Raw genomic sequence first — 24,047 nt, forward strand, 5'->3', positions numbered from 1 at the left:
AAATACAATTACCTACGCCACCGTACCTACGCCATCGAGAATTGAGCTTTGAGCGTAGTTTCAGACCATTTTTTTCGAGTGAGCAAAACTTTGGACACACGGCTGGCTAGGGGCAAGTCCTGGCATTTCGATGTTTTTAAGATTAACTATGAGATGATGATGAGATGTGTGATGGACAATAACTTAATTAAATTTGTTCTAATTTAAAAGAAATTGGGTAACCGCGTAGTTTTGAGGGCATTATATTTTAGTCATTAAATTTGGAACATGCTCGATCAAGGAGTTATGGAGCTATTAGAAGAGCCTAGAAGGCTAAAAAGCTATTTGTGAGGGGTCTTGCTATTCTGGTCATCTTATTTGAAGGAAAGTATGGTCGAGTTTGGTATCAAATGAAAGTGCTCGGTTTACAATAATGAGTTTTATTTTACGATTTCAAAATAATTAGCATAATAAAATAAACATATTGTAGGTATTTGACATTTGACAAGAAAGATTACGGTTTACCATAGATACAGTTTATTTTAATCTATCAGAAAGGGCTCCATAGACCTTGCAATAAATCGCACGCGATTTTCGATCGTTTGTTGGCTAAGTAGTGCATTCAATTGATCTATCTTTTTGGCGTATTGCCAGGTATCAGTTCGGGGTACTTTTAAGTATGTTCGCGGGAACCACTAAGTCTATTTAATATGTATGAAACTCAGAGCACAACAACGATAATAGTACATTACGATACAAGTGCGAATTACCTATTCGCACATAATGTATCGTAAAACGTTTTACAGTACATATGGCCCTTTAAATATTCGACACAGTATCGTAATATGCTAATTTTCGCACTAGTGCGGTAAAGTAGCACCATATGTACTGTAATAGTACATTACGATACAAGTGCCAAAAATAGGAAATTCGAAACGAGTGGCGATAAATTAAAACACGACCGAGTTGCGAATTACCTATTCGCACATGTATCGTACAACGTTTTACAGTACATATGTATGGCCCTTGAAATGTTCGACACAGTAACGTAATATGCTAATTTTCGCACTAGTGCGGTAAAGTAGCACCATAATATATGTACTGTAAATAAAGAAACGTTTCATAACAATTGTCAGTGTTTATTAGCCACTTGTCTTTGACACCGGCATTGGTATTTCAAACATCGGTCAAGTGTAAAAATATTGGTGCACACAAGTTGATCAAAAATATGTCCCATAGCTCTTATGTCGGCGAATTAAGAGCTATGGGACATATTTTTGAGCAACTTGTGTGCACCTAAAATTATAAAATCAAGCTTTACCGTTTTGGTTTCAATTAGATGATTGACATAGTATAGGATAAATGTATGTTAGTAGGTAGGTAATTAAACCTTAATTTAGAGAAACAAATGTATTCATACATTTCTTAAGTATTTATTATATATTATTCATACATTTCTATACTTACCAAGAGCTCTTATGTTTCCGGAATAAAGATTTTTAATCATTTACCTGAATATATTAAGTCGGAAAATGGCATCGCATTTAAAAATAAGCTCAAGAAATGGCCATTAATAAAAAGCTTCTACAATCTAAATGATTATTTTATGTGTATAACTAGTTAAAATTATTTTGAAATAGTATTGTTGTTTTGTTTTGTTGTTGTGTTGTGTTTGTGTTGTACTTTTAGTATATTTAACTAGTTTTAAGTTTATTATTGTACGTCCGAAATGGGCAAGCTGTTGGACTTTATTTTACCCACAACATCTACATGTACACAGTTCTGTCAATAAATGAATTTTATCTTTAATTTTATCTTTTATCTTTATCTAGAATATCTCTGTTTTTTGTCATATAACAAACACACGTGTCAGAGGTATGAGCTTATATAATGCTAGTCAGTTAAAATCTAGGTAAATAGCGAACATCTCGACTGTGGTGTCCGTTTCTGATAAATCGGGAATGAGGAATTCATTTATGAGACATTTAATATATAGTTTAATAGAAATAGAAAGGAAAATATTGTCGAAAATATCAAAATTGGTTTGCTATTTTTTTATTCAACTATCAGTATCTTTTAAAATCCTGAATTTTGTGCATAAACCAAATATTATCTTATAGAATATTTATCTAGTTTTTAAAAAATATATACGGCCCGATTCGAAGAATAAAATACGGAGAAGATAAGATAACGATAAGTTCAGTAGGGCTAATATGTTTGGCTCTTTATCATTTGTCACCATGCCTGTCACGTTCTAACAAGTATGTAAGTGCGAAAGTGACGGGCATAGTGACAAGTGATAAAAATGGAACCATACTGCCACCGCTGGTTTAGATAAGTTCTCATTTAGATATCGTTTGTATGTCGTATAATTGACAGAAGCAGCTCGATTCGGGCAACCAATGTCACTTTGACGTTAGAAATATCGTAGATAGATCTTACTGGGATCACAGCGGAATCGAAATAAACTTCAATTGTGACATGTCGTTTAGTTATCGATCTTTTAAAGATCTTAAACGTGTCTTAATCATTCTTCGAATCGGGCCGATACTTTGTTATATATAGTTATCATATCATTCATCTAACTAAAAAAAATCGGACATGGTACGCGGCGGTGGCTAGGAACTTTTCTAATCGTCTAGTCTCACATAATTTGTTGTTGCAAGTATTAAGTTGGTTTTTTATGCAAAATATATAGAATACATATTTAACTTAGTTACTTACTTACTTACTTACTTACTTACTTACTTACTTACATAACTTATCAACCTAAATTATAAGAATGCATGGGACAATAATTAAAAAATGAAATTCAGTATTTATCTTTATAATTGTATAAATTTACACTGCAAATTATGAAATATTATTAATACTAAATCTATTTACAAAATCATTGCATGTTTTGAAACCAATGTAATATGTATTGGAATAAATGGCTCTACTACTACTACTATGTACTGTAAAACGTTGTACGACACATGTGCGAATAGATAATTCGCAACTCGTGTCGATTTAAAACACTCCCTTCGGTCGTGTTTTAATTTATCGCCACTCGTTTCGAATTTCCTATTTTTCGCACTTGTATCGTAATGTACTATTTCAACACCACTTGCTCAAAACGGCGTTTTTATTCCACCGATTTCTGGCTTATAATCCTAGATATTAAACACGCGTGCTTTTTTCAGTATATTATACCACTCGTGCTTTTTCATTATATTATCCGAGTGAATTGAGGAGGTAACTGATTGCTAATAATATGTATGGAAACGGAGCCTTCTTAAATTGGTCGAGTAGATTTTAGTACGTGGACTGGCGGGAGCCGGCACCCCGCCGCGCCGCGACCGCGCGGCGCGAGCCGGCCGGGCGGCGGCGGTGGGGTGACCAGCCGGGCGGCGGCGGTGGGGTGACCAGCCGGGCGGCGGCGGTGGGGTGACCAGCCGGGCGGCGGCGGTGGGGTGACCAGCCGGGCGGCGGCGGTGGGGTGACCAGCCGGCCGCCGGCGGTGGGGCGAGGGGCGGCAGGCAGTATGACAGATGCAACACTGCATACTAACCGATTTAACATTTAAATTTGATTAATGTGAAAGTTTCTTATTTCCTCGCAAGTATGTGAAAACGTCGTATGAAACGCGTGTGCTATGGTCATTACACACATCGGCTTTCTTATTGCGCGCTCGCTTGCAGCTCACGCGCACAATATCGCCTCGTGTGTAATGACCAACTTAGCAAACTTGTATCATAATGTACTATTGTATATTTCTATTCTTTTTTTTAAATTAATTTTCCACCACGCATTTTGCCGTTAATTATTGGTATTTGCTTCCGCCGTCTGTGTTCTCCATGAATTGGGTACTTGACATATGTTGAATATTATAACAAAATTTAGCGAAATGTATAGAAAATGAGCCACCTATAATAAAAAGTGGAATTTTAAAAGTATTAAGATTATAACAAAATACAAGGCCCCTAAAATTGGTTTTTAACTTTCAAAAAGAAAAAAATTAAATGATTTGATTCCTTACATTTTATTTAAAAATATATTGTATAACAACTATACATATTTCAGTTCAATTTTAATCATTTATTTGTGTCGAATCTAGGGAGATCCATAATAGTGTTAGTATAGTACAGCAAATCTTAGAATTAGTACACATAAATGCAATATTTCAGGGTCAAAATAGCAATTTCCTTGATCTTCCATACATTTAGGTTTGTATTGTATTGTATTTCTTTATTTGCTTCTATTTTTTTATTTAGGACAGACTAATGTAATATGGCTCCTTTGCACGATAGCCCAGCGCAGGCCAGTCCTTAGGGACGCATTTATGCGTTAGAGGGAGCAAGTGATAGAAATATCTCATTTCACCGTATAGCTGCGTCCCTTAGATTAAATAAAAATAAAAATAAATTTATTTATAGGACATTATTACACAAATTGACTAAGTCCCACAGTAAGCTCAATAAGGCTTGTGTTGAGGGTACTTAGACAACGATATATATAATATATAAATATTTATAAATACTTAAATACATAGAAAACACCCATGACTCAGGAACAAATATCCATGCTCGTCACACGAATAAATGCCCTTACCAGGATTTGAACCCGGGACCATCAGCTTCGTAGGCAGGGTGACTACCCACTAGGCCAAACTGGTCGTCAGATTAGACTGGCCTACGCTGGGCCATCGTGTAGACGAGCCCTAATGTGGCGTCACATTACAATATCATTTTGTTAGAAGCGTTTCAATCTTCGAGCAACACCGGCTTCCAACACGTCGGAAGTTTCAATCGTCGAGTGCGAGCGTCAGACTTTAACTCTCATTTCTGACCATTGTGTATCGTAAATACCATGAGTCCTATATGAACATTTGATCCTCAAGAATATTAAGATCGATTGACATTATTTACAAATAAAAACCGGCCAAGAGCATGTCGAGCCACGCTCAGTGTAGGGTTCCGTAGTTACTCTTCCGTCACAATAAGCTAAACTGGAGCTTAAAGTATAGTACATTGTTAACCAAGGGATGAAATGGTACCTTTCACGGTTCAAAGTTAGTGTGGGGGGGGGGACACATTTTTTTTGTCTTTCGGAGCGATTATCTCCGAATATATTCACTTTATCAAAAAATGTTTGTTGAAGACCCCTATTAGTTTTGAAAGACCTTTTCAACGATACCCCACACTGTAGGGTTGAAGCAAAAAGAAAAATTCACCCCCACTTTACGTGTAGGGGAGGTACCTTCAAAAAAAAAATTACATTTTATTGTACGACTTAATCGGCTTTATTGATTTATATATCCATGCCGAATTTCAGCTTTCTAGCACTAACGACCACGGAGCAAAGCCTCGGACAGACAGACAGAGAGACAGACAGACGGACATGGCGAAACTATAAGGGTTCCTAGTTGACTACGGAACCCTAAAAACTGTCAAGTAGCCAATTATAATCTAACTAGGTTTTTTCAAAGCAATCTGGAGTGAGACTAATTTATTATTGAAACTTTTGAGCTTCGACGTCTTAGAACCTGTCTTTACATTATATTGTCATGTCAGTCAGATATTATTGCTAGGCACGTAAAAAGTGTACAAGTAAGTAGGTCAATGATCTCGATATGCTGATGCAAGCGATTTTTCGCTAATTCTGACTAATATTCGATCGATGTCAAGGTTATTTTTCTCTAAAATAATGCCATTTAATCGTTAATGGTTAAATGGAATTAGTTTTCCACGCCATTAGGAAATGGAAGGGGGATAGTAAATTAAAGTGGACGTTCTATTGTTGACACTTATTTATTTAAACTTTATAGTTGTTTATGTGACTGCCACATAATGAAAGGCATTAAAATACGAGTGTGGATTTATGAAACGAATGAAACGAGTTTCATAAAAGGATCACACGAGTATTTTAATATGTAATTATGTACAGTTACATACACTGCTTTATCTACTTCAATATCATAAGTTTCAACAAAACAAAGTAATTTTATACTTTCAAACTAATTAAACGTCAAAATGGCGGTAAAGCATACTGTTTCGCGCATGTCACGCATCCGTACTTTTTTTTATTCAGAGACAAGCTAGAGTCGGGCCCGACTGCCATATCGTCCGATATCAAGTAAAAAAAGAAAAAGTATAGTTCATTACTTCAGAAAACTGCTTCAACACTGTGCCCAGTAATACTAACTGAGCCATAAGCAGGTGCTTTCCCCTCAAATACCGTTTCACCACGAATAGGAATGGGACCTAAAGGTACAAAATCTTCTGGTTCTTCGCTGCTAAGGTCCTCATAATTGGCTTCTGTGGGTATCTCTGTGACCGAGACATCGGGGAATTCAACTTTTGGTTTTGAAGGTTTTTCTGTAAGCAAAAAATAGTGATAACAATTTTTTTTTATACTATGTCGGTGGCAAACAAGCATACGGCCTGCCTGATGGTAAGCAGTCTCCGTAGCCTATGTACGCTATGTATGTAAATTAATCTGTATGCGCGCTCGATATCACATCATTCTGCTAAAAAAAAAAATTATATCTTCGTTTCGACTGCAAATTGCCATTTATTTTATAAAAAGTGTTTGTCTTATCTACTTTATCTACTATAACAAACAGACTGACAAAAAACCTGATAAAACTCCAGAGGAGTTATAGGTAAAAAACTTAAGTAAGTCACCTGTTGTATGTAGTTGTGACGTGTTCGAATAGACAATACATGTTTAAAAGACACACACAAACAAAACAAATGTCTATTCGAACACGTCACAACTACATACAACAGGTGACTTACTTAAGTTTTTTACCTATACATACGCGTTGCTGACTCTAACACTCCGCATCCTCGTTCTCTGGCAACCTTACCTACTTACCGGCAGGTGCCGGCAGGAACACAACACTATGAGTAGGGTCTAGTGTTATTTGGCTGCAGTTTTCTGTAAGGAGGTACTTCCCCAGTTGGGCTCTGCTCTAGATCTGGAATGACATCCGCTGTGCTGTGCCCTACCACACAATGCGAGATGACATTCACAATGCCCATACCTCTCTTTTGTAGTAGTAGGGACATAGGACGAGGACGTAGTTTAGGGACATACCCGGGTTTACTATTACTATACCAATTTCTATTTTTTTGACTTTTCAGAACATAAGAAAACTAGAAGTACCTTTATCACAAGATTTTTTCTTAATCCATATGCATTTCTTTCCATCCGGGCCTATTTCTGTCGCTTGCAACGGTGGACCTGCAAGAAGAAAACGTAATATTCTAGAGTCAGACCACGCTAACTCCGCATCATATTTACAATACAATACAATACTCTTTATTGAACACCTCACATAGTTTAGAATAAATGTACAGAAACAAACAAAGACAATTTGATAGAGGTAACAAAACAACAGGCGGTCTTATCGCTTAAGAGCGATCTCTTCCAGGCAACTTTTATATTTGTAGTAACAAAGTGTGACAATGTCATTATTGATATTTAAATTCTATGAATATATGACTTTTATAATTACACAACCTAATATTGTTCCAATGTTAGCTCAGACGAACTCTAAATGAGTTCATAATTTTGTAATGAAACTTTTATCTATTTGTTTTACGCTCGTACCTCAAAAATTGGTCTAAAGAAAGTAATGAAGCACACGGATGACGGTTGACAAGTAACGGGATTTTATTTCATAAGAACAGAGGTTACCATAGACATATGTTGTTACATGCCTGTACTAGATGGCGCTAGAAACTATATTTTAAACTTATTTTGATATATAAATAACAATTGGCTTATAGCGATTTTTCGTGCCCGTTGCAGTCAACAGTTAGAAAAAGCGTAAAGTATCGTTCAGATTCAAATTATACTGCCATTATTACATTACTGCTGCAAATGTCAAAAATCCGGGCAAAAATATCGATATTGAAATTTGCGGCAAAATGTAGCCGGCAGTATAGTTGTTAGTTTTGTAGCTGGCCCCCAACGGCTTATCCTTTGTCTATTGTTAACTAAAACCGCGCGTGCCACTTACCTGCAAAGATAATCGGACAGACAGACGGACATGACGATAATCTATAAGGGTTCCGTTTTTTGCCATTTGGCTACGGAACCCTAAAAAGGGTCGGGCTAGTCCAACGCTCGTTTCGAAAAAAATTATATTAGAAACCTCAATATCATTTTTGAAGACCTATCTATAGACACCCCACACGTATGGGTTTGGTGAAAATTTTTTTTTGAGTTTCAGTTCTAAGTATGGAGAACCCCCAAAATTTATTGTTTTTTTTTAACTATTTATTAGATCTCGTACAAACCAATTTTCGGTAGAAGTTTGCATTATTTTAGAAGTTACAGGGGGGACACACATTTTACCACTTTGAAAGTGTCTCTCGCGCAAACTATTCAGTTTACATTAAAATGATATTAGAAACCTCAATATCATTTTTGAAAACTTATCTATAGACACTCCACACGTACTCCCCATACTTAGAACTGTAAACCCACAGTTCTAAGTATGGGGAACCCCCAAAATGTATTGTTATTTTCTATTTTTGTGTGAAAATCTTAATGCGGTTCACAAAATACATCTACTTACCAAGTTGCAACAGTATAGCTATAGTTCTTATAGTTTCGGTAAAAAGTGGCTGTGACATACGGACGGATAGACAGCCAGACCGCCGTAGCCAAATGGCAAAACACGGAACCCTAAAATGTGGTTAAGAAAATAACATACATGGAAATTTATAAAACAGCTTCATGTGGCCCGTCGCTCTAGCTGTTCCCCGGACGACGTTCACCATTGGTAGTTGATTCCTATGGTACAGGACTGGTGCTGTAAATAATGAAAAACACTTTTAATAATACTTTATGTGACTGCTACATAATGAATGATTTTAAAATACGAGTGTGGGTTGCAAAGCGAGGTTCATAAAAAGGGACTTTTATGGAAAGATCACACGAGTTTTAATGACTAATTATGTATAGTTATATACACTGCTTTATCTACACATATAAGTCTCTATGATGTGTTCAGAAACCGCTTATTAAGACCACCATTTTATCACACACTCAATAAAACGTCATCTCGACTGATACTAGACTTGAGATAAAATTAAATTGCTTTGTTTATAAATAATGCCAAAAACGAGGGTAGTTTCTGCAGAATTTTAAAGGAAAATAGAACCAGGTGACAACAGGCGGTCTTATCGCTAAAAAGCGATCTCTTCCAGACAAACTTTAGGTAGCAGGAAATTTAGAACTTCAGGGTATCATGGCAAGTTCGAAGAAAAAATATATTTACCTGTTTTTCCAAGGTATTGGCTGTCGTAAGGTGCTTCGTTAAGGGTTATTATCGGGTTTCGAGTTCCTATTGTAGGTGGAGCGAAGCCGGTGTCAATGTAAGGAAGCATTTGAGTGTCTGCAAGAGGTAAATGTCTAACTCAAATATCTGTTAAAGTGAGACTATTATTTGAATTAGCCAATTCTATACAAACTATTTTTATAATTCAGAAAACAATTGGTACCTATAAATACTTAATTAAATAATTACGTAGAGTAAGATCAACATAACTCTGCAGCGATTTTTGTAGCAAGGACGTGCAAGTGCAAGTGTTACTTCAATGTCATAATTTCATAGAAATTTGACGTTTAAAATAACACTTGCACATCTGCAGAGTTATCGTGGTCTGACACTATTGAATTTGAAACCATAGTTAGAGTAACGAGTAAAGAGACTACTAAGTAAAGAGACTAGTGTCTATAGTTTGATAGTTTTATCGAAATCTATAAAACGATACTTACACGATTCATCGTTGTTAAGAGTAAGTCCTGAATAATTTTCAGCATATATTGGAACTGGCACCATCATAGGAACACCTGTTATCATAAAAGTTAAAATGATGTATATTGTTATTGAAAAAAAAAAAACAACAAAAAAAAATCTCTTTGGCAAGTATAGGGAGCGTGCATGAACTGTAGGAGGCAGCACAGGAGCCGTCAGATTTTTGGCGCGAGGCGTAAATGTGATGTTCATTGTTCCGATGTAGCCCAAAAGATGGCAGAACCTACTATGCACAAGAAAACACGTGACGTGTAAATGTACATGACCCTCCAACGCGCACGGTCCCTATATAACTGATGTCAATTTTACAGGTGAGATGAAATTAACGACGGAAGATCTCTAACAATCGAAATCCCCATAAGTCATTTAGGATCCAAATGATCCAGGAAATTACAGATTATAATACTTACTGTCACTGCTCATTGTACAAGAATCACCAACATCTAATGCTTTTTCTACTTTTTCTAATTTTGTTGCTAAAACTGATTGTATTTTAGATAATTCTGAGTTTACAAAAGCATCGGTCTTTGCCAGTTCTGCTTCAATAAATCTATCAACTTTTTCTGATTCAGATTCTACGAGAGATTCCATTTTTGCAATATTTGATTTTACAACCGATTCCATTTCCATAAGTTCAGATTGTATTAAAGCATCCGTTTTCTCTAGTTCTGTCTCTACAGCTAAGTTTATATTTGCTGATTCAGACTCTACAATGGCGTCAACTTTTTCCAGCTCGGAATCCACAAATGTATTTACTTTTTCTAACTCAGCTTTGACTAGATTTTCTGTTTCTGCGAGTTTTGATTCCACAAACGATTGTAGGATAAGCGTTGATATTTGTATTAACGCATCTTGTTCCGTCAACTCGTTTGTTACTGTTTCTGTGATCTCGTCGTATTTTCTGTCTGTTTCTAATTGTACTTTTCTTAGTGCTGATTGGACCATTTCTTCAGTATTTGCCAATTCTGACTCTAAAAACTCATCAAACTTAGATAATTCTGTGGAAAGTTCAGATTCCATTTGCTGTAGAGTTGAGTCCAGAGGACTGCATTGCGTTGCAATTTGCATTTTTGATCCCATCCCTTGTAATTTTTTTTCTACGAATGCGTCACTTTCAGCCATTGTGGCGTCTATTTCTTCACCGGCCTCAGAATTTTTCGGTAAACGATCATTTTCTAGCGTACTAGCAATAAACGGTAGCGTAATTTCTGGACCTGCAAAAATATTATAAGTATTTACCAATAAGATTAGAACATTTTAAGCAACATATTTAGTTATATTTAGCGATAGGAAAATGTCATATTAACACGCTTTTATTTGGTCGACCTGTATGTAACTAAGGTATCTGTATGTAACTATGTAATGGAATCTAAGGTAACTAATTTAACCATCTTCCAAGGATCATAGCGTCATGAAAATTGGCAGCTGTATGTAGTTCTGTTGACAATACAATAATATGGTACTGTTGAACTGATCTGATGATGGAGCCGGAAGATATGAACTGGAACTTCATGATGGAACATCGTATCATAGCTGAGTTTGGATTTGTTAGAAAAGTCTTGTAATGAACTTTGACCACGATAAGGTTTCAAGGTCTGATGATGAAGCCGGAAGATAGGCACTGGCATTCTATGATGGAAAATCGTATCATAGTCGTGTTTTTACTTGTGAGAAAGTTCACGTAATGGACTTTGAACACGATCAGGTTTCAAGGTTAAAAAGTGTGTTTTTCTAGTGCAGTTTAACGACTTCTAGGCTAGGTTTATAATAAAGGCTTTGTTTTAGAACGGGACAAGTAGGAACACAATTTTAGGATAAAAATTTGTCAGCTTATCATGACAGCATTACCCTTTCTCTGGGAGTTGCGATCCGCACAAAGGCCAGGGTTAGGGCACACAATTAGGTATTCCAGGTATCCGAAATTCACGAGGTTCGCGGAGCACCACACAGGCGTCTAGATGCATGTCCTATTTTCGTCTGTCATAGGTATCAACTAATTAGAGGGCCGCGCGGGCGGGGTGTAGGGAGGGGAGGGAAATCTGCATATATACTCTTATAGATTATAGGTAGGCCCCGAAACCTGCCATCACTCAAACGGTATCATCAGCAGCAGGTAATGATCGGTAGCGAAGAGCTGGCCATCACCAGCAGCACACACGTCTATAAAAATATGTGGAATGATCTCCCCACATCGGTGGGGAGTAGCCCGCTACAGCCATCGCAGCCTAACGCGGACACGACCACTCATACCTCCCGCCAGGGAGGTATCAAAAGACATCCAGTCCAGATTATAGGTAGTATTTTGAAAAGACTTACATGGAGTGTGAGCAAGTAAAGCCACTGATCCAGTAGCTTGGGCAGTTCCGCTGAATTCCGCCACGCCCGTCACTGGTACTGTTATATGTACGCCATTGTCCACTCCGTCGTTAGCGGGGAATGCCTTGAAAGATTTTACTGTTTTCAAGAAAAAACTCTTTTCCATACTATAAAATAAGCGATTATAGATTTGGATGTTTGGCAATAATAACGTCCTGCATTAGCAATCTAGTGTATCAAATTTGTATAAGAAAGTACATACTGTATGATATTTTATGATTTTTTAAATTCCATATTAATTTAAATTGTATTTTTTATTCAATGCATGTTAGTTATAAGATGTAATGTTTTGAACAGATGTGTCTCGCCGAGTTTCTTGTCGGTCTCATATTGGGATACCCGCCTACAATTGGTTACTTGACAGTTTTTTGTAAATAATGTCAATCAATCTTGATTTTCCTGAGGACCAAATGTCTATATATAGGACTCATGGCATTTAAGTAACACAAAGGTCAGAAATGAGAGCGTTAAAGTCTGACGATCGCACTCGCCGATTGAAACGCCTCTAACAAAATGACAATGTAATGTGACGTCACGTCACATTACATTAGTCTGTCCTAAATGTATGGAAGATCAAGAAATTGCTATTTTGACCGTGAAATATGGCGTTTATGTATATAGTTGTTGTACAATTTATTTTTCAATAACATTTAAGGAATATATAATATTTAAATATTTATAATATTTTTATATTTTAAAGTTAAAAAATAATAATTGTTGAGCCTTTAAAGCCTTGTATTTTATTATAATCTCAATATGTTTTTTTAAATTCCACTTTTTTTATAATGAATGGCCCATTTTCTATCCGTTTACCTAAATTTAGTTATAATATTCAACATGTGTCAAGTACCCAATTTAGGAGGAATTTAAATCTTTTCGGATCAGAGGTGTAGATTTAGAGCCGGCGTAATGTTATTTGACGTTCATAAGCTCATTGAAATATGCCTACTTGAAAAATAAACTATCTTTATCTTAATTTGGTCCTGACTGTCCTGAGATAGTGTTGCTACGAGTAGCTTATAGCATATGTATGCAATAATGTGCGTATGTCATGCATAGTCAAGTAAAATACCAGTATGTATCCGCCATGTGAACATTGAGTTATTAACACTATAGAGAAACCATACCAAACAACAAAATTGTGTCAACCGCAACCTGTACCACACGACTAAAACATCGTAATTCATGGCGCTTCCGCGTTTAGGTCGCGAGACTCGCGAGATTCACGCTCCGCTTCTATGATTTGTTGTGGGCAAACTCGACCGGAGTGAATTGTGCTGTCTATGATTAGATTTTTTTCTCAAGTATTCTAGCTATTGTAGCGCCACCTACCGCCGGTTTTTTGTCGGACACTTTTTGGTATATAGAGATTCTATTCCTTAACTCTACCTTCTATATTTGATAGGTTACTTAGTTATATAATTTGTTATTTGTTTACTTAACTATTGCTAAATATCAAATACTTACTTACTGCTGTGGCGCAGCGACCCGAAGTGGATCTTGGCCTCCGACACCCACCCAAGCCCAAGACCACTGTCCAAAGCCGTTTCTCTCCAGTCGACGGCACCGAGTTCGCTTAAGTCTTTCTGTCCAGTCTGTCTGTCCGCAAAGACCTTAGCGAACTCGGTGCCGTCGAAATATCAAATGATAAAACTATTTCATTTATTCCCAGAAATTCAATGTGTACAAGCGTAGGTATAAAAACAATGTGACTCCAAAAATACTCACATTAACCAACAATCCATTGATCAGAAACACACACACTATACAATTCATTTCCTTCTATTTCGCCACACATAACATTTATGGACGAAGAAATTGTGTTAATTTAATTATATAGTAATATATTCTTATCTGGCGGACTTACAAACACAGTTTCTTTGTTTAATTGATTTGAAATACGTCAAATGGTGATACGAGGGGATTCTAAGACACCTGCATTTATAATATTTAACACGTTTTTAAGTAGATATTTATTATTTTGACGCACAAACTCCGCCTTTTTTACTTGATTTTTTACTTATCATCTCGTCTGTTACGGTGAATTGACTGACTGACTGATTCATCAGACCAGTCTTTTCTTTTCTTCCTCACGTTGTCCCGGTATTTTGACACTTGGCAACTAATCCCCAGAATTGCTGTAGGCACTAGTTTTTACAAAAGCGACTGCCATCTGACTTTCCAACCTAAACAAGGCTTTATTGGGATTATTCCGGTTTCCTCACGACGTTTTCCTTCACCGAAAAGCGACTGGTAAATATCAAGTGATATTTCGTACATAAGTTCCGAAAAGTTACTGGGGTTTGAACCCGCAACCTCCGGATTGAAAGTCGCACGCTCTTACCGCTAGGCCACACATACACACACTTATATATACTTGTGACATACTTTAAGAGTTTAAATTCAGTCAATCAAAACATTTTCATTTGTCATGCTGTGAAATAGGGTCATTATTGTTCTATAAAGTGTGCAGAAAGTGATACGTTTCTGCACTAGAGTACCTATTTTACTTATCAAATGCGATTTTTATTTCGCGATAAGCAATTGAAATTCGGTTTTAAATGGATTTGTTATACAATTTCCATTCCAATATTTAACTCCCCATTCCATAAATAACGATACTTTTACATAAATGGTTAATTGAAGCGGTAGTTAATGAAATGAAATACCCGTTGTTTGATATTTTTATATAATCTTTATTAATCACAACACCATGTTCATTGAAAATTTAACATACAAATGGCGGGATTCATTCAGCAAGTTATTGGAAGGTAGGTAAAGTCGCCATCAGACATATCGGGGCGGCCGTGGTGTTCAGAAATATCTGAACACGCACTCTAACACCTTGGCAATAGAGACCTGAACAGATATTTGTGAGCACTTTGGCCGCTCCAATATATCTGATAGCGACTGTACGATTCTTAAGACACATATATTAAACTAAATAAATCAAAAAATAATTACGTCAACGTGACGGAAATACTAACTGTAAAACAGAAACAAATCCAAATGTAAAAATATTTATTATTCAAAATAATCGCTTAAAAGTTATTTCAATGAGGTAACATCTCAAAATTTTCATCACATTACATTGCCACTCAAGTGGATAAAGTTGAACTTTCTTATCAGTTTTTAAAGCATAAAGGGATGCTTTAGGAGATGTTGAAAAATAGTTTTATACCATACAATTCAAGACTTTATTAAACCAAGACGTTTCATTAAGATTAATCTTAGCAAAGTTTTTCCCGCTATCTTTCCCGTTGAAGAAACTACATTGTCACTTATGGAATCCGTAACTTTTCCAATTGGCAAATCTTTACCAGCATCAGAGTCAATTACCTTTGCTACAGCATCCGTAGGATTACTAACTACATTACTGACTGGTCCCAATGTTTCTAATACTGGCCCCACAGATGAAACTTCTTCAAGTATTGGTACATCTTCGACAATATCTAACTTATCTGAACCAGTTACAGTATCTATCAAATTTGCCGGATCGCTAGCAACATCACTGACTATATCTAGTACTTCTGAAACTGGTCCTAAAGATGAAACACCTTCAGTTACAGATTCTACTGCGTTTACCAGATTGCTAGTTACATCACCAACTGTTCCTAGCGTTTCTACGGCAGTCGCAACTCCTTCAGCTATCGGTACTTCTTTAACAACACTTGTAACGACATTTCCAGCAACTGGTATATTACCAACCACAGTTTCTACTAGTCCTTCCACTAACCCCTCAGTAAGACCACCTGCGAGATTGCCAACGATATTCAATTGTGCTTTTGTGCCCAAAATCTGAAACAGTGGATACAACATTCGTTTTACCTCTTGGTTCTGTGTTTTGTAAAATGCTTTATACCGGGTACTTAGGAATAATAAAATTAGAAATAAAATTATTGAATACACTTAGTATTAACTCGTTCACATCTTTCCTATAGACATCACATAGTTACATAAGAGGATCAAATGGCAAAGGTAATTTTTACGGCAAAATACATTTTTTCAGTACTTGAGGCTCAAATAAGAAAAACGTAATATGTTTGTCTTTTAGGGCTGCCTATAATAAAACTTTTTTGCATTTTTTACTCACCACTAAACACAAAACAAAAATGCTTGCACCTAGAGCCATTGTGTCTAACGATTCTTTCCTAGGTTGGTATTATTTCTATATCACGTTCTTTTATATTCTTAGTGCCATTGCTTTCGTCCTCGCCTGTTAAAATTATATTAAATTTCATGATTAGTCACGTCTTAATTATATTTGATAAATATTTTGTCAGTGCCGTTAGATCAAGCTAGCTCTGCGTGACATTTTAAATAAAAAAGTGTGTCAATTGCGTCAATAATCTCAGATTTCAATGAAAATTTGACGTAAACTATATAATGATATTCCCTCGCTTTGTTACTTCTACACCCTCACAAAGTTAATTTAAAAGACTGATTATGGACGTTTGGACCCTGACAAAAGTCATTGTTTTTTAGAAATTTTTAGCAGTACCTATACATTGTATTGTTTTGTAGTTCGGGCGATTTTCCGCAAGCCAACGACTGGCACCTATTTTGCGTGACAGGGGGGTGTAGGCTAGTCCTGGCAGCTAACTCCTCAAGGAATCCTATCAAACCTTTGACGTTGAGTAGGGCCTCGGGTAGTTTTCTCAGGGATCCAAGATGTTTTGCCCTGTATAGGGCCACTACGCTGCATTCTAGTACTAAGTGCGAGGCTGTCTCTTCTGTCTCTATGCATCCTCAGCGTAGGGGACTGTCTTACCTGATACCTGAGATAAAAATATGTTAGTTAAATATGTACCTATACATATTTTTAGTAAAATAAAATGTTATTATAGGGTTATACCGTGGTTTCCAAATGATCATTAGTTTTTCTATTCTGACAAATAATGGAACCAGTTTCTTATTAATATTTTGTAACTAGTTAATAAAATGAAACATAATTTAGTTTTTATAATATTAATTATTATTTTTTAATTTACAATCGGTTTTGAAGACGCTGATAAAATATTAGTACATATGGAAATAACTCTAATGGTAGGCCAAGTCATACAGTTTTTTATAATAGTGTAAATAGAAATTACAAACTAATTATGATATTTCATAATTAAAATTACATGTTGTATACTTTCAAAACACTGTAACGTATTAAAATAAATGAATGAGTGTAGGCACTGAAAAGAACGAAAATATTAAAAAAAAAAATCATTCATTTTATTAATATTTAGAAAACTTATATGTTGAGTAAATATTGATTGAAAAAAAAAATTGAATAGTAAGTATACTTTTTAGCATAAGACCCTTGTCGGTCTCAGTTGTGTATCAAGACGTTTTAAAATGACGTATTTTAGCAAAGTTCTACTCATTTTAGTGCACGTATTATTTGCATCTGTGGCACAATCCGCAACTCCTGCAGCTGCATCCTCTCCATCTTCTGGAGGAGCTGGAGCATCTGGTGCTGCAGGTGCTACATCAGTAGCATCTCCAACTGTGTCAGTAGCGTCACAGTGTGCTATTGTCGAATCAGTAGCATCTCCAGCTATGCCAGTAGCATGGGCAATGTCTACAGGCGCTGGTGTTGCATCAGTAGCATTTCCAGCTGCGTCAGTAGCAACGGCAGCGTCTACGGGCGCTCGTGCTGCATCAGTAGCATCTCCAGTTGCGTCAGTAACATCTCCAGCTGGTGGTAATGCATCAGTGGCATCTTCAGGCGCAGCACTCATAGCATCAGGCACTGGTACAGCGCTGGTTGCATCTCCAAGTACTGCAGTAGCATTATTTGCGGGGTCCTGGGCTGTAGCGCTCAAAATCTGAAACATAGTCGGTAGTACATCGATAAATATACCAGAACATATTTACATATTAAGCAAAGTGTTTAAGTAGTCTGATGCTGACATTTAAAACTAATGATTATAGTGACGATTATTTTCTAATGATTTTGATATAGGCATTTTTGTTACACACATTTTGATAACGGATTTCGGATCATAAATTTTTGGAGATCCCGATTTAGTGTATTCGACTAACACAAAATAGCAGTAGATTTTATGTCGAAATAAAAACAATATAATCAGTAATATATCAAGAATCTTTTCGTCTTGCGTTAATATGTAAAAAAAGAAGGAATCCTTTTTTTCTGTCTTTTCTTTTGTCCGTTTGTCCTTCTGCCCTGTATTTGTTTATCAGTCTGTCCATCTTTTCGTTTATCTGTCCATCTTTAAAACTATTTTAAAAAATCTCACCATTAAGCACCCGACGAAAATTATTGCACCTCTAACCATTGCGTGTTTTTTGACCTAATTTCGTTTATTTCTGTAATATTTATATTCTCGGTGCGGTCTTTAACCTATTGTTCATGTTTATCGACATTTGTTTTGTTGTTAGTCACGTTCTATTTTGTTGCGTAAATTAGAATTCCATTGAAATTTATTACCAAGTATGGTATTGCCACATAATTAATATTGTGCATTGATGAGTAGTTTGAAACATTGTCCAAATTATCTCGTAATAACATAGGTACATCAAAAATGAATCCTTAGACCCGAGACTAATGCAACGAATATTCGACCTCTATTCGGTATTCGGCCTATTCGGCCACAATTTCACTATTCGGCCGAATACCGAATTGTGGCATAGTATTTGGCAGGAAACCGAATAGTACGTTAACACGTAGATAACGGTAAACGAGGGGTAAAAAAGTAACAAACTACAAGTAATCAATTATTAAGGTCAGTATAATCTTTCAGACTACCTTTATATTAATAGGTATTAATTTTTTTTTTGTACACACACGACGAAAACTAACGCAACGCAATGTCCGCAATTCAATACGCACTGCGTGCAGAATCAGCAGAATAAGCGCAATTTCTATCAAAGACTGCCTACAGCGAGAAACAAGTTGCAACTTGCACAGCGCACGCACGCGCGCGTTCGAATTTACTTCATTTTAGGTAAAACTTCTAGCCGGCTATTCGGCCGATGACCCCGCCGGATATTCGGTATTCGGCCAAGCCACTATTCGTTGCATCTCTAGTAAATATTCAAGACATACAAGACACAAGACTTACAAGACATTTCTCGTGTGCGTTTTTATATAATTTTTACAAGCTTTTATTAAAGTTGCCCTGTTAGTATGTAAGTTAGTGTGGATCAAATCTTGGAAGTTAAATTTGACCCACTTCCCGATTTCCGATTAAGCTGCAATGTGTTCTGAAATTCGTCTCTCATTGATATAGAAACCAAAGTTGTTATTTTCGATTTTTTTTTTATTAAAGCAGGTTTCTACTTTCTAGGTTAAGTTTAACTTATAATTATTACATTAAGTTAAACTTGTATGATTTTTTTTTCAATAAATTTTCAATGATTTTCATTTTTCAGATTTTTTCACCAATATGTCCACCTAATAGCCTACCTTGGTGCCAAATATCAAGTTTCTAGGTCATCTGAAAGTGGGTTAGATTTTGATCTATAAATCTAAATTAATCTAATAATTATCAATATATGTTGGTTGTCTGGAATAGATCGCTTTTTAGCGATAAGACCGCCTGTTGTTTACCTCTTCTTTATGTGTTGTATTATTTGTACTGTTTCTGTATTGAGGTGTGCAATAAAGAGTATTTGTATTGTATTGTTTTCCATTGAATTATCAATAATTATCAGATTTCAGAATTTTTCTTCTATATAAACCTAATAGTCTACCTTGATGCCAAATTTCAAGTTTCTAGGCTTTAGGGTCGGCAACGCGCATGTAACTCCTCTGGAGTTGCAGGCGTACATAGACTACGGAGACTGCTTACCATCAAGCGGGCAGTATGCTTGTTTGCCACCGACGTATTATAAAAAAATCACAGTTTTTTACCTCATTTATGTGATCTTTTACAGTTTATGGTGATGTTATAATTGTAATAAATATATAAAATTTTGTACTTTAGCGTGTAGATGCGCTCTCTCGGAAAGGTTTCCACGGAAGACCAGCGTCGAGACCCTTAGGTGGTATCTTGACATTAAGCTGAGTGGAGACCTTTTCAGTGACGCTTAATAATAAATTGATTCCGTCGTCTCATGTATTAGGTACCTAAACTTAAGCGTTTTCTGAATAAATTTCTTCTATTCTATTCTATTCTATTCTATGATGATGCAATTGTTTTACACAATAAAACACAATATGAACAACTTAATCAATAATTTATTTAATTTAAATCTTAACCTATTAATAAATATAATAATCGATCATGTATGGTAGAGACATAAAAATACAATATTATTGATAAATAGTGAATTGCACAGGACTTTGGCACGATTGGCATGGACACGGGTTACTTATAACATTCTGGCTGGCTTGGCATGGGCTATTTATAATATTTTGGCAAGCGCACGGGTTACTTACAATATTTTGGCAACTTTGGCACGGACAGGGGTTGATAACATTTTGGCAAGTTTGGCACGGGTTACTAACAATATTTTGGCAAGCTTGGCACGGGTTACTAACAATATTTTGGCAAGCTTGGCAAGGATTACCTCCTAATACAACCTCTTGCTGGCCTGTCACTACTTGCAGATTAGCAACCGACTGGCACGGTAAGTTACTAATAGCTTTTTGCATGCCATTTACACCTAATAAATTCATGTTACCATTAATTAGACTATTACCTATATTCGATGTCAGTGACTGGCAACCGCATTGGCAATTCGGTTGCTGGCTAAGCTGATTCAATAGCGCTTGCAAGCTTACTTGCAGCATGTTTTGGCAATTGGAAACTGGCACAGTGTTCAAAAGTGCCAATAAATCTTGAGACAATGGATTTGCCAGTTGTAATCCATTAGCGACTTGAAGTCCGTTGCTGATTGCCAGTAAATTTTGCATGTTTGCCAATTGTAAGTTGTTTACGCATGGGTTTTTGGCAAGTTGTAGATTGTTGTTGATTTGGATGCCATTAGGTAGATTTAGTAGATTGTTTCTGCAGCCACAGTTGTTGGAAACCTGGACGGGAACTGGCAGGTTTTGCTGCACTGGCATTTGCTGGCAGGCGCAGCCACTGTTGATGGGTAGTATTTGGGAGACACAATTCTGCAAAATTTAAACGATATACTAAAGTAATATAAAAAAGTATATTTTAAATAAAAATAAATATTTGGGGACAATCTTACACAGAGTGACCTAGTCCCAAAATAAGCGAAGCGTGTACTATGGGTACTATCACGATATACATATGTTACTGTAAAAGCCCGAAGTACGGTAAAACCTAGGATATACCGGTAAGACCTAGGTTTTACCGATGCCGATTGGTAAAAGCCCGAAATGTTAAATAATTATTGTTCACTTCGGGCTTTTACCGACATGGATTTGGTAAATCCTAGGTTTTACCACGGCGACCGGTAAAGGTTGAATCATGCACTGGGTCTACTAGGAGCGGCCCTCGGTACGACCAACTAGCACGACAGGGGAGTACCAACATACCACGGAACCAGACAGGCTAATTTCTCTCCCTTGCGGACCACTACCCACGCTCGGGTAAAGGTTTTTTACTTTAAATAAAATTATTTAATTGTAAGCGTTACCTAAACCTGGGTGCCTAGCCAAGATGCCAATCGTTCGCGCAGTAGCGAATGATAGGTAATCTCCCTCTATCACAAGAGTGAGAAAGATGGAAGACCATATTAGTGCGACACAGGACACAGACAGTTACTTTTCGTTTGCGGACGTAGCGTAAATGATTGGCACCTTGGCGAAACAAATATGGAACGCGTTTGAACGGCATGGAAAGTAGCGAGGGAAGTAGGCAGAGATGTAGAGAGGCCGCGCTACTCGTCATGCTCCTTCGTCATTCCCACCGCTCCCTACTTCGTCGGATTTTTGTTGCGAGTCAAAGGACCGGCAATATGAAGTATGGAGCGTCGCGAGTAATCGTGCGAGTAGGGCAGTGTGTGGCCGGAGCGGGCAACATCGCGGCAGCGCGAGGAATATAGTGTGGCCGTAGTATTGCTATTACCCATTACAGCGGCTAGCTACAGTACTTTCCCAAAAAATCTGACCAACTGGGCATATTGCCTACAAAGGGTATGTGACACACTGTACATTACTCTGCTCCCAGGACTTCTACATACCTGCTCACGGCTTTCGAATTTGCAGTGAGTAGAGCTCACTCTCACCTTCAGCAGAACCGGAAGACCTAGATCGACATGACTAGTAAAATGCCGAAACAATACGAAGCATTACTCTAAATGGCGCTACATATAACGCCCCTTACACTGGTACAAGATTTTGATCTAATAATGTCAAGACCCAGTGCATGATTCAACCTTTACCGGTCGTCGTGGTAAAACCTAGGATTTACCAAATCTATGTCGGTAAAAGCCCGAAGTAAACATTTATTTTTTAACATTTCGGGCTTTTACCGATCGGCATCGGTATAACCTAGGTGTTACCGGTAAATCCTAGGTTTTACCGTACTTCGGGCTTTTACAGTAACACATACATACAAAACACCCATGACTCAGGAACAAATATCTGTGCTCATCACACAAATAAATGCCCTTACCGGAATCGAACCCGGGACCATCGGCTTCATAGGCAGGGTCACTACCCACTAGGCCAGACCGGTCGTCAACTACCTATTTTTACCAGGTCGCAACTGTATTAAAAAAAACGTCCTTCGATACACGTGCAGAAATATAATTCTTCACTCGTCCCGACTGTCCCGAGTCTTGCTACGAGCCGTAGGCTATATCACGGTGCTCGTGAAGTAACGACATACTTCCCGCACTAGCATCGAAAGGTACTATTATTATTTATTTATTTATAATGTGTTTTATTTATTAAATTACCTATGAATTACATACCTGAATTACCACAGCGTTAAGGAAAATAGAAAAAATCTTTCTACGAAACATTGTTAATGGACAAACTAGACAAAACTATTCAAAATACAATAATAAAACTAGTTATATACAAAAACATCGATCAACTATCGAAATTGATAATCTATTATCATGATTGTATAATTTTATATCAGAAATTAGGTAATTATAGGGCTATGAAAATTCTTACAGTTTATAATTACATGATAAAAGATATTTAGATAATTTTAATTATGCTTGATGTTACTAAACGATCAATAATTATATTATTTAATAAACAATTGTAAAATTTCTTTAAAGAGTGTTTAAAAATAAATTAAAATTATTTATTTGGTCGCATACAATGTTTATATAATAAAAATTTCTAATTGAAATATTTTATAATTAGGTTACCTGTCCTAACAACCCCTTTTTTATAAATTTAATAGGCAAATAAGAGTGATACAAGTGTATCACTCTTATTTGCCCACCCGAAACAAAGATTTCTTTAAATTTTCATTATATTAAGTGCAAATAAAATTTAGAGTTTCATAAATATTCAGGGTTGGCAATTGTATACGGAAGATAATTTCTGCCAAATGTCTACCTCTAGCAGTAAGCAATTTTTTCTCAAACGTTTGTGTTTTTTTAAACCGGTTGTTTGCTCGATTAAGTTCGTGAAAAACTGACAGTGATTGGCACCCAAATTCCCCAAATTTTACAGCTCCTGACTTATTTCTGTTTCTGTGATCAAAAATTACGTGTCTATGCTAACAAGCTGATGAAATTTAAATAGTTTAAACCGACTATCCGACACAAATTTATTAAGATAACGCCGAAAATGTTCGAAAATAGTTAGAGGTGGACATATGTTAGACATTATGTTCCGCATGTATTTGCCGACCTTGAATAAAACAACTTTACAAAACGATACTTAAAACATAGTTTAAATAAAAAAAGAAAACAAAATTATCATTTTAATTATATATATAATTTATTTATCCAACCTGTATAAATAATTAAATATAAG

The 24,047-nt window shown here is 36.4% G+C and overlaps 3 protein-coding genes and 2 long non-coding RNA genes across 6 annotated transcripts in view; all 5 read right to left on the reverse strand.

Annotated features, from left to right (window-relative positions):
• Window positions 1-403: 403 nt before the first annotated feature.
• LOC133532041 (uncharacterized) overlaps window positions 404-24,047 on the reverse strand; it is a 331,954-nt gene continuing 308,310 nt past the window's right edge. For both annotated transcript variants that reach the window (XR_009801632.1, XR_009801633.1), the window contains exon 2: window positions 404-749. This is a non-coding gene — a long non-coding RNA (uncharacterized LOC133532041). The remainder of the gene's footprint in view (window positions 750-24,047) is intronic.
• LOC133531977 (uncharacterized) lies at window positions 3,985-13,969 on the reverse strand. The gene is made up of 8 exons (XM_061870435.1): window positions 13,901-13,969; window positions 12,113-12,236; window positions 10,207-11,010; window positions 9,757-9,831; window positions 9,257-9,373; window positions 8,690-8,788; window positions 7,132-7,209; window positions 3,985-6,338 (listed from the first exon to the last, which is right to left on the reverse strand). Exons 1-8 carry the CDS (start codon window positions 13,946-13,948, stop codon window positions 6,127-6,129), a joined length of 1,557 nt encoding a protein of 518 aa, XP_061726419.1. The 5' UTR covers window positions 13,949-13,969; the 3' UTR covers window positions 3,985-6,126.
• Window positions 15,177-16,315, reverse strand: LOC133531978 (uncharacterized). Its single transcript, XM_061870436.1, has 2 exons — window positions 16,266-16,315; window positions 15,177-15,970 (listed from the first exon to the last, which is right to left on the reverse strand). The coding sequence occupies exons 1-2, from the start codon at window positions 16,302-16,304 to the stop codon at window positions 15,362-15,364; spliced, it is 648 nt and encodes a 215-aa protein (XP_061726420.1). The 5' UTR covers window positions 16,305-16,315; the 3' UTR covers window positions 15,177-15,361.
• On the reverse strand, window positions 17,290-18,693 carry LOC133531979 (uncharacterized). Its single transcript, XM_061870437.1, has 2 exons — window positions 18,424-18,693; window positions 17,290-17,991 (listed from the first exon to the last, which is right to left on the reverse strand). The coding sequence occupies exons 1-2, from the start codon at window positions 18,460-18,462 to the stop codon at window positions 17,470-17,472; spliced, it is 561 nt and encodes a 186-aa protein (XP_061726421.1). The 5' UTR covers window positions 18,463-18,693; the 3' UTR covers window positions 17,290-17,469.
• On the reverse strand, window positions 20,347-23,189 carry LOC133531980 (uncharacterized). The gene is made up of 2 exons (XR_009801628.1): window positions 23,021-23,189; window positions 20,347-21,248 (listed from the first exon to the last, which is right to left on the reverse strand). It is a non-coding gene; the product is annotated as an uncharacterized LOC133531980 (long non-coding RNA).

Source organism: Cydia pomonella, chromosome 26 (genome assembly GCF_033807575.1).
Source record: "Cydia pomonella isolate Wapato2018A chromosome 26, ilCydPomo1, whole genome shotgun sequence".
Lineage (NCBI taxonomy): Eukaryota > Metazoa > Arthropoda > Insecta > Lepidoptera > Tortricidae > Cydia > Cydia pomonella.

Bases quoted from the DNA above. Each gene is read 5' to 3' on its own strand.
- LOC133531977 (XM_061870435.1), bottom strand. From the start codon at position 13,948: ATGAATTGTATAGTGTGTGTGTTTCTGATCAATGGATTGTTGGTTAAT. The intron at 9,832-10,206 runs GTAAGTATTATA...TTATGATAACAG, and splicing joins TTGTACAATGAGCAGTGACA to GTGTTCCTATGATGGTGCCA. The intron at 8,789-9,256 runs GTAAATATATTT...CATTATTTACAG, and splicing joins CCAATACCTTGGAAAAACAG to CACCAGTCCTGTACCATAGG.
- LOC133531978 (XM_061870436.1), bottom strand. From the start codon at position 16,304: ATGGCTCTAGGTGCAAGCATTTTTGTTTTGTGTTTAGTG. The intron at 15,971-16,265 runs GTGAGTAAAAAA...CCACTGTTTCAG, and splicing joins TTTTTGTTTTGTGTTTAGTG to ATTTTGGGCACAAAAGCACA.
- LOC133531979 (XM_061870437.1), bottom strand. From the start codon at position 18,462: ATGGTTAGAGGTGCAATAATTTTCGTCGGGTGCTTAATG. The intron at 17,992-18,423 runs GTGAGATTTTTT...ACTATGTTTCAG, and splicing joins TTTTCGTCGGGTGCTTAATG to ATTTTGAGCGCTACAGCCCA.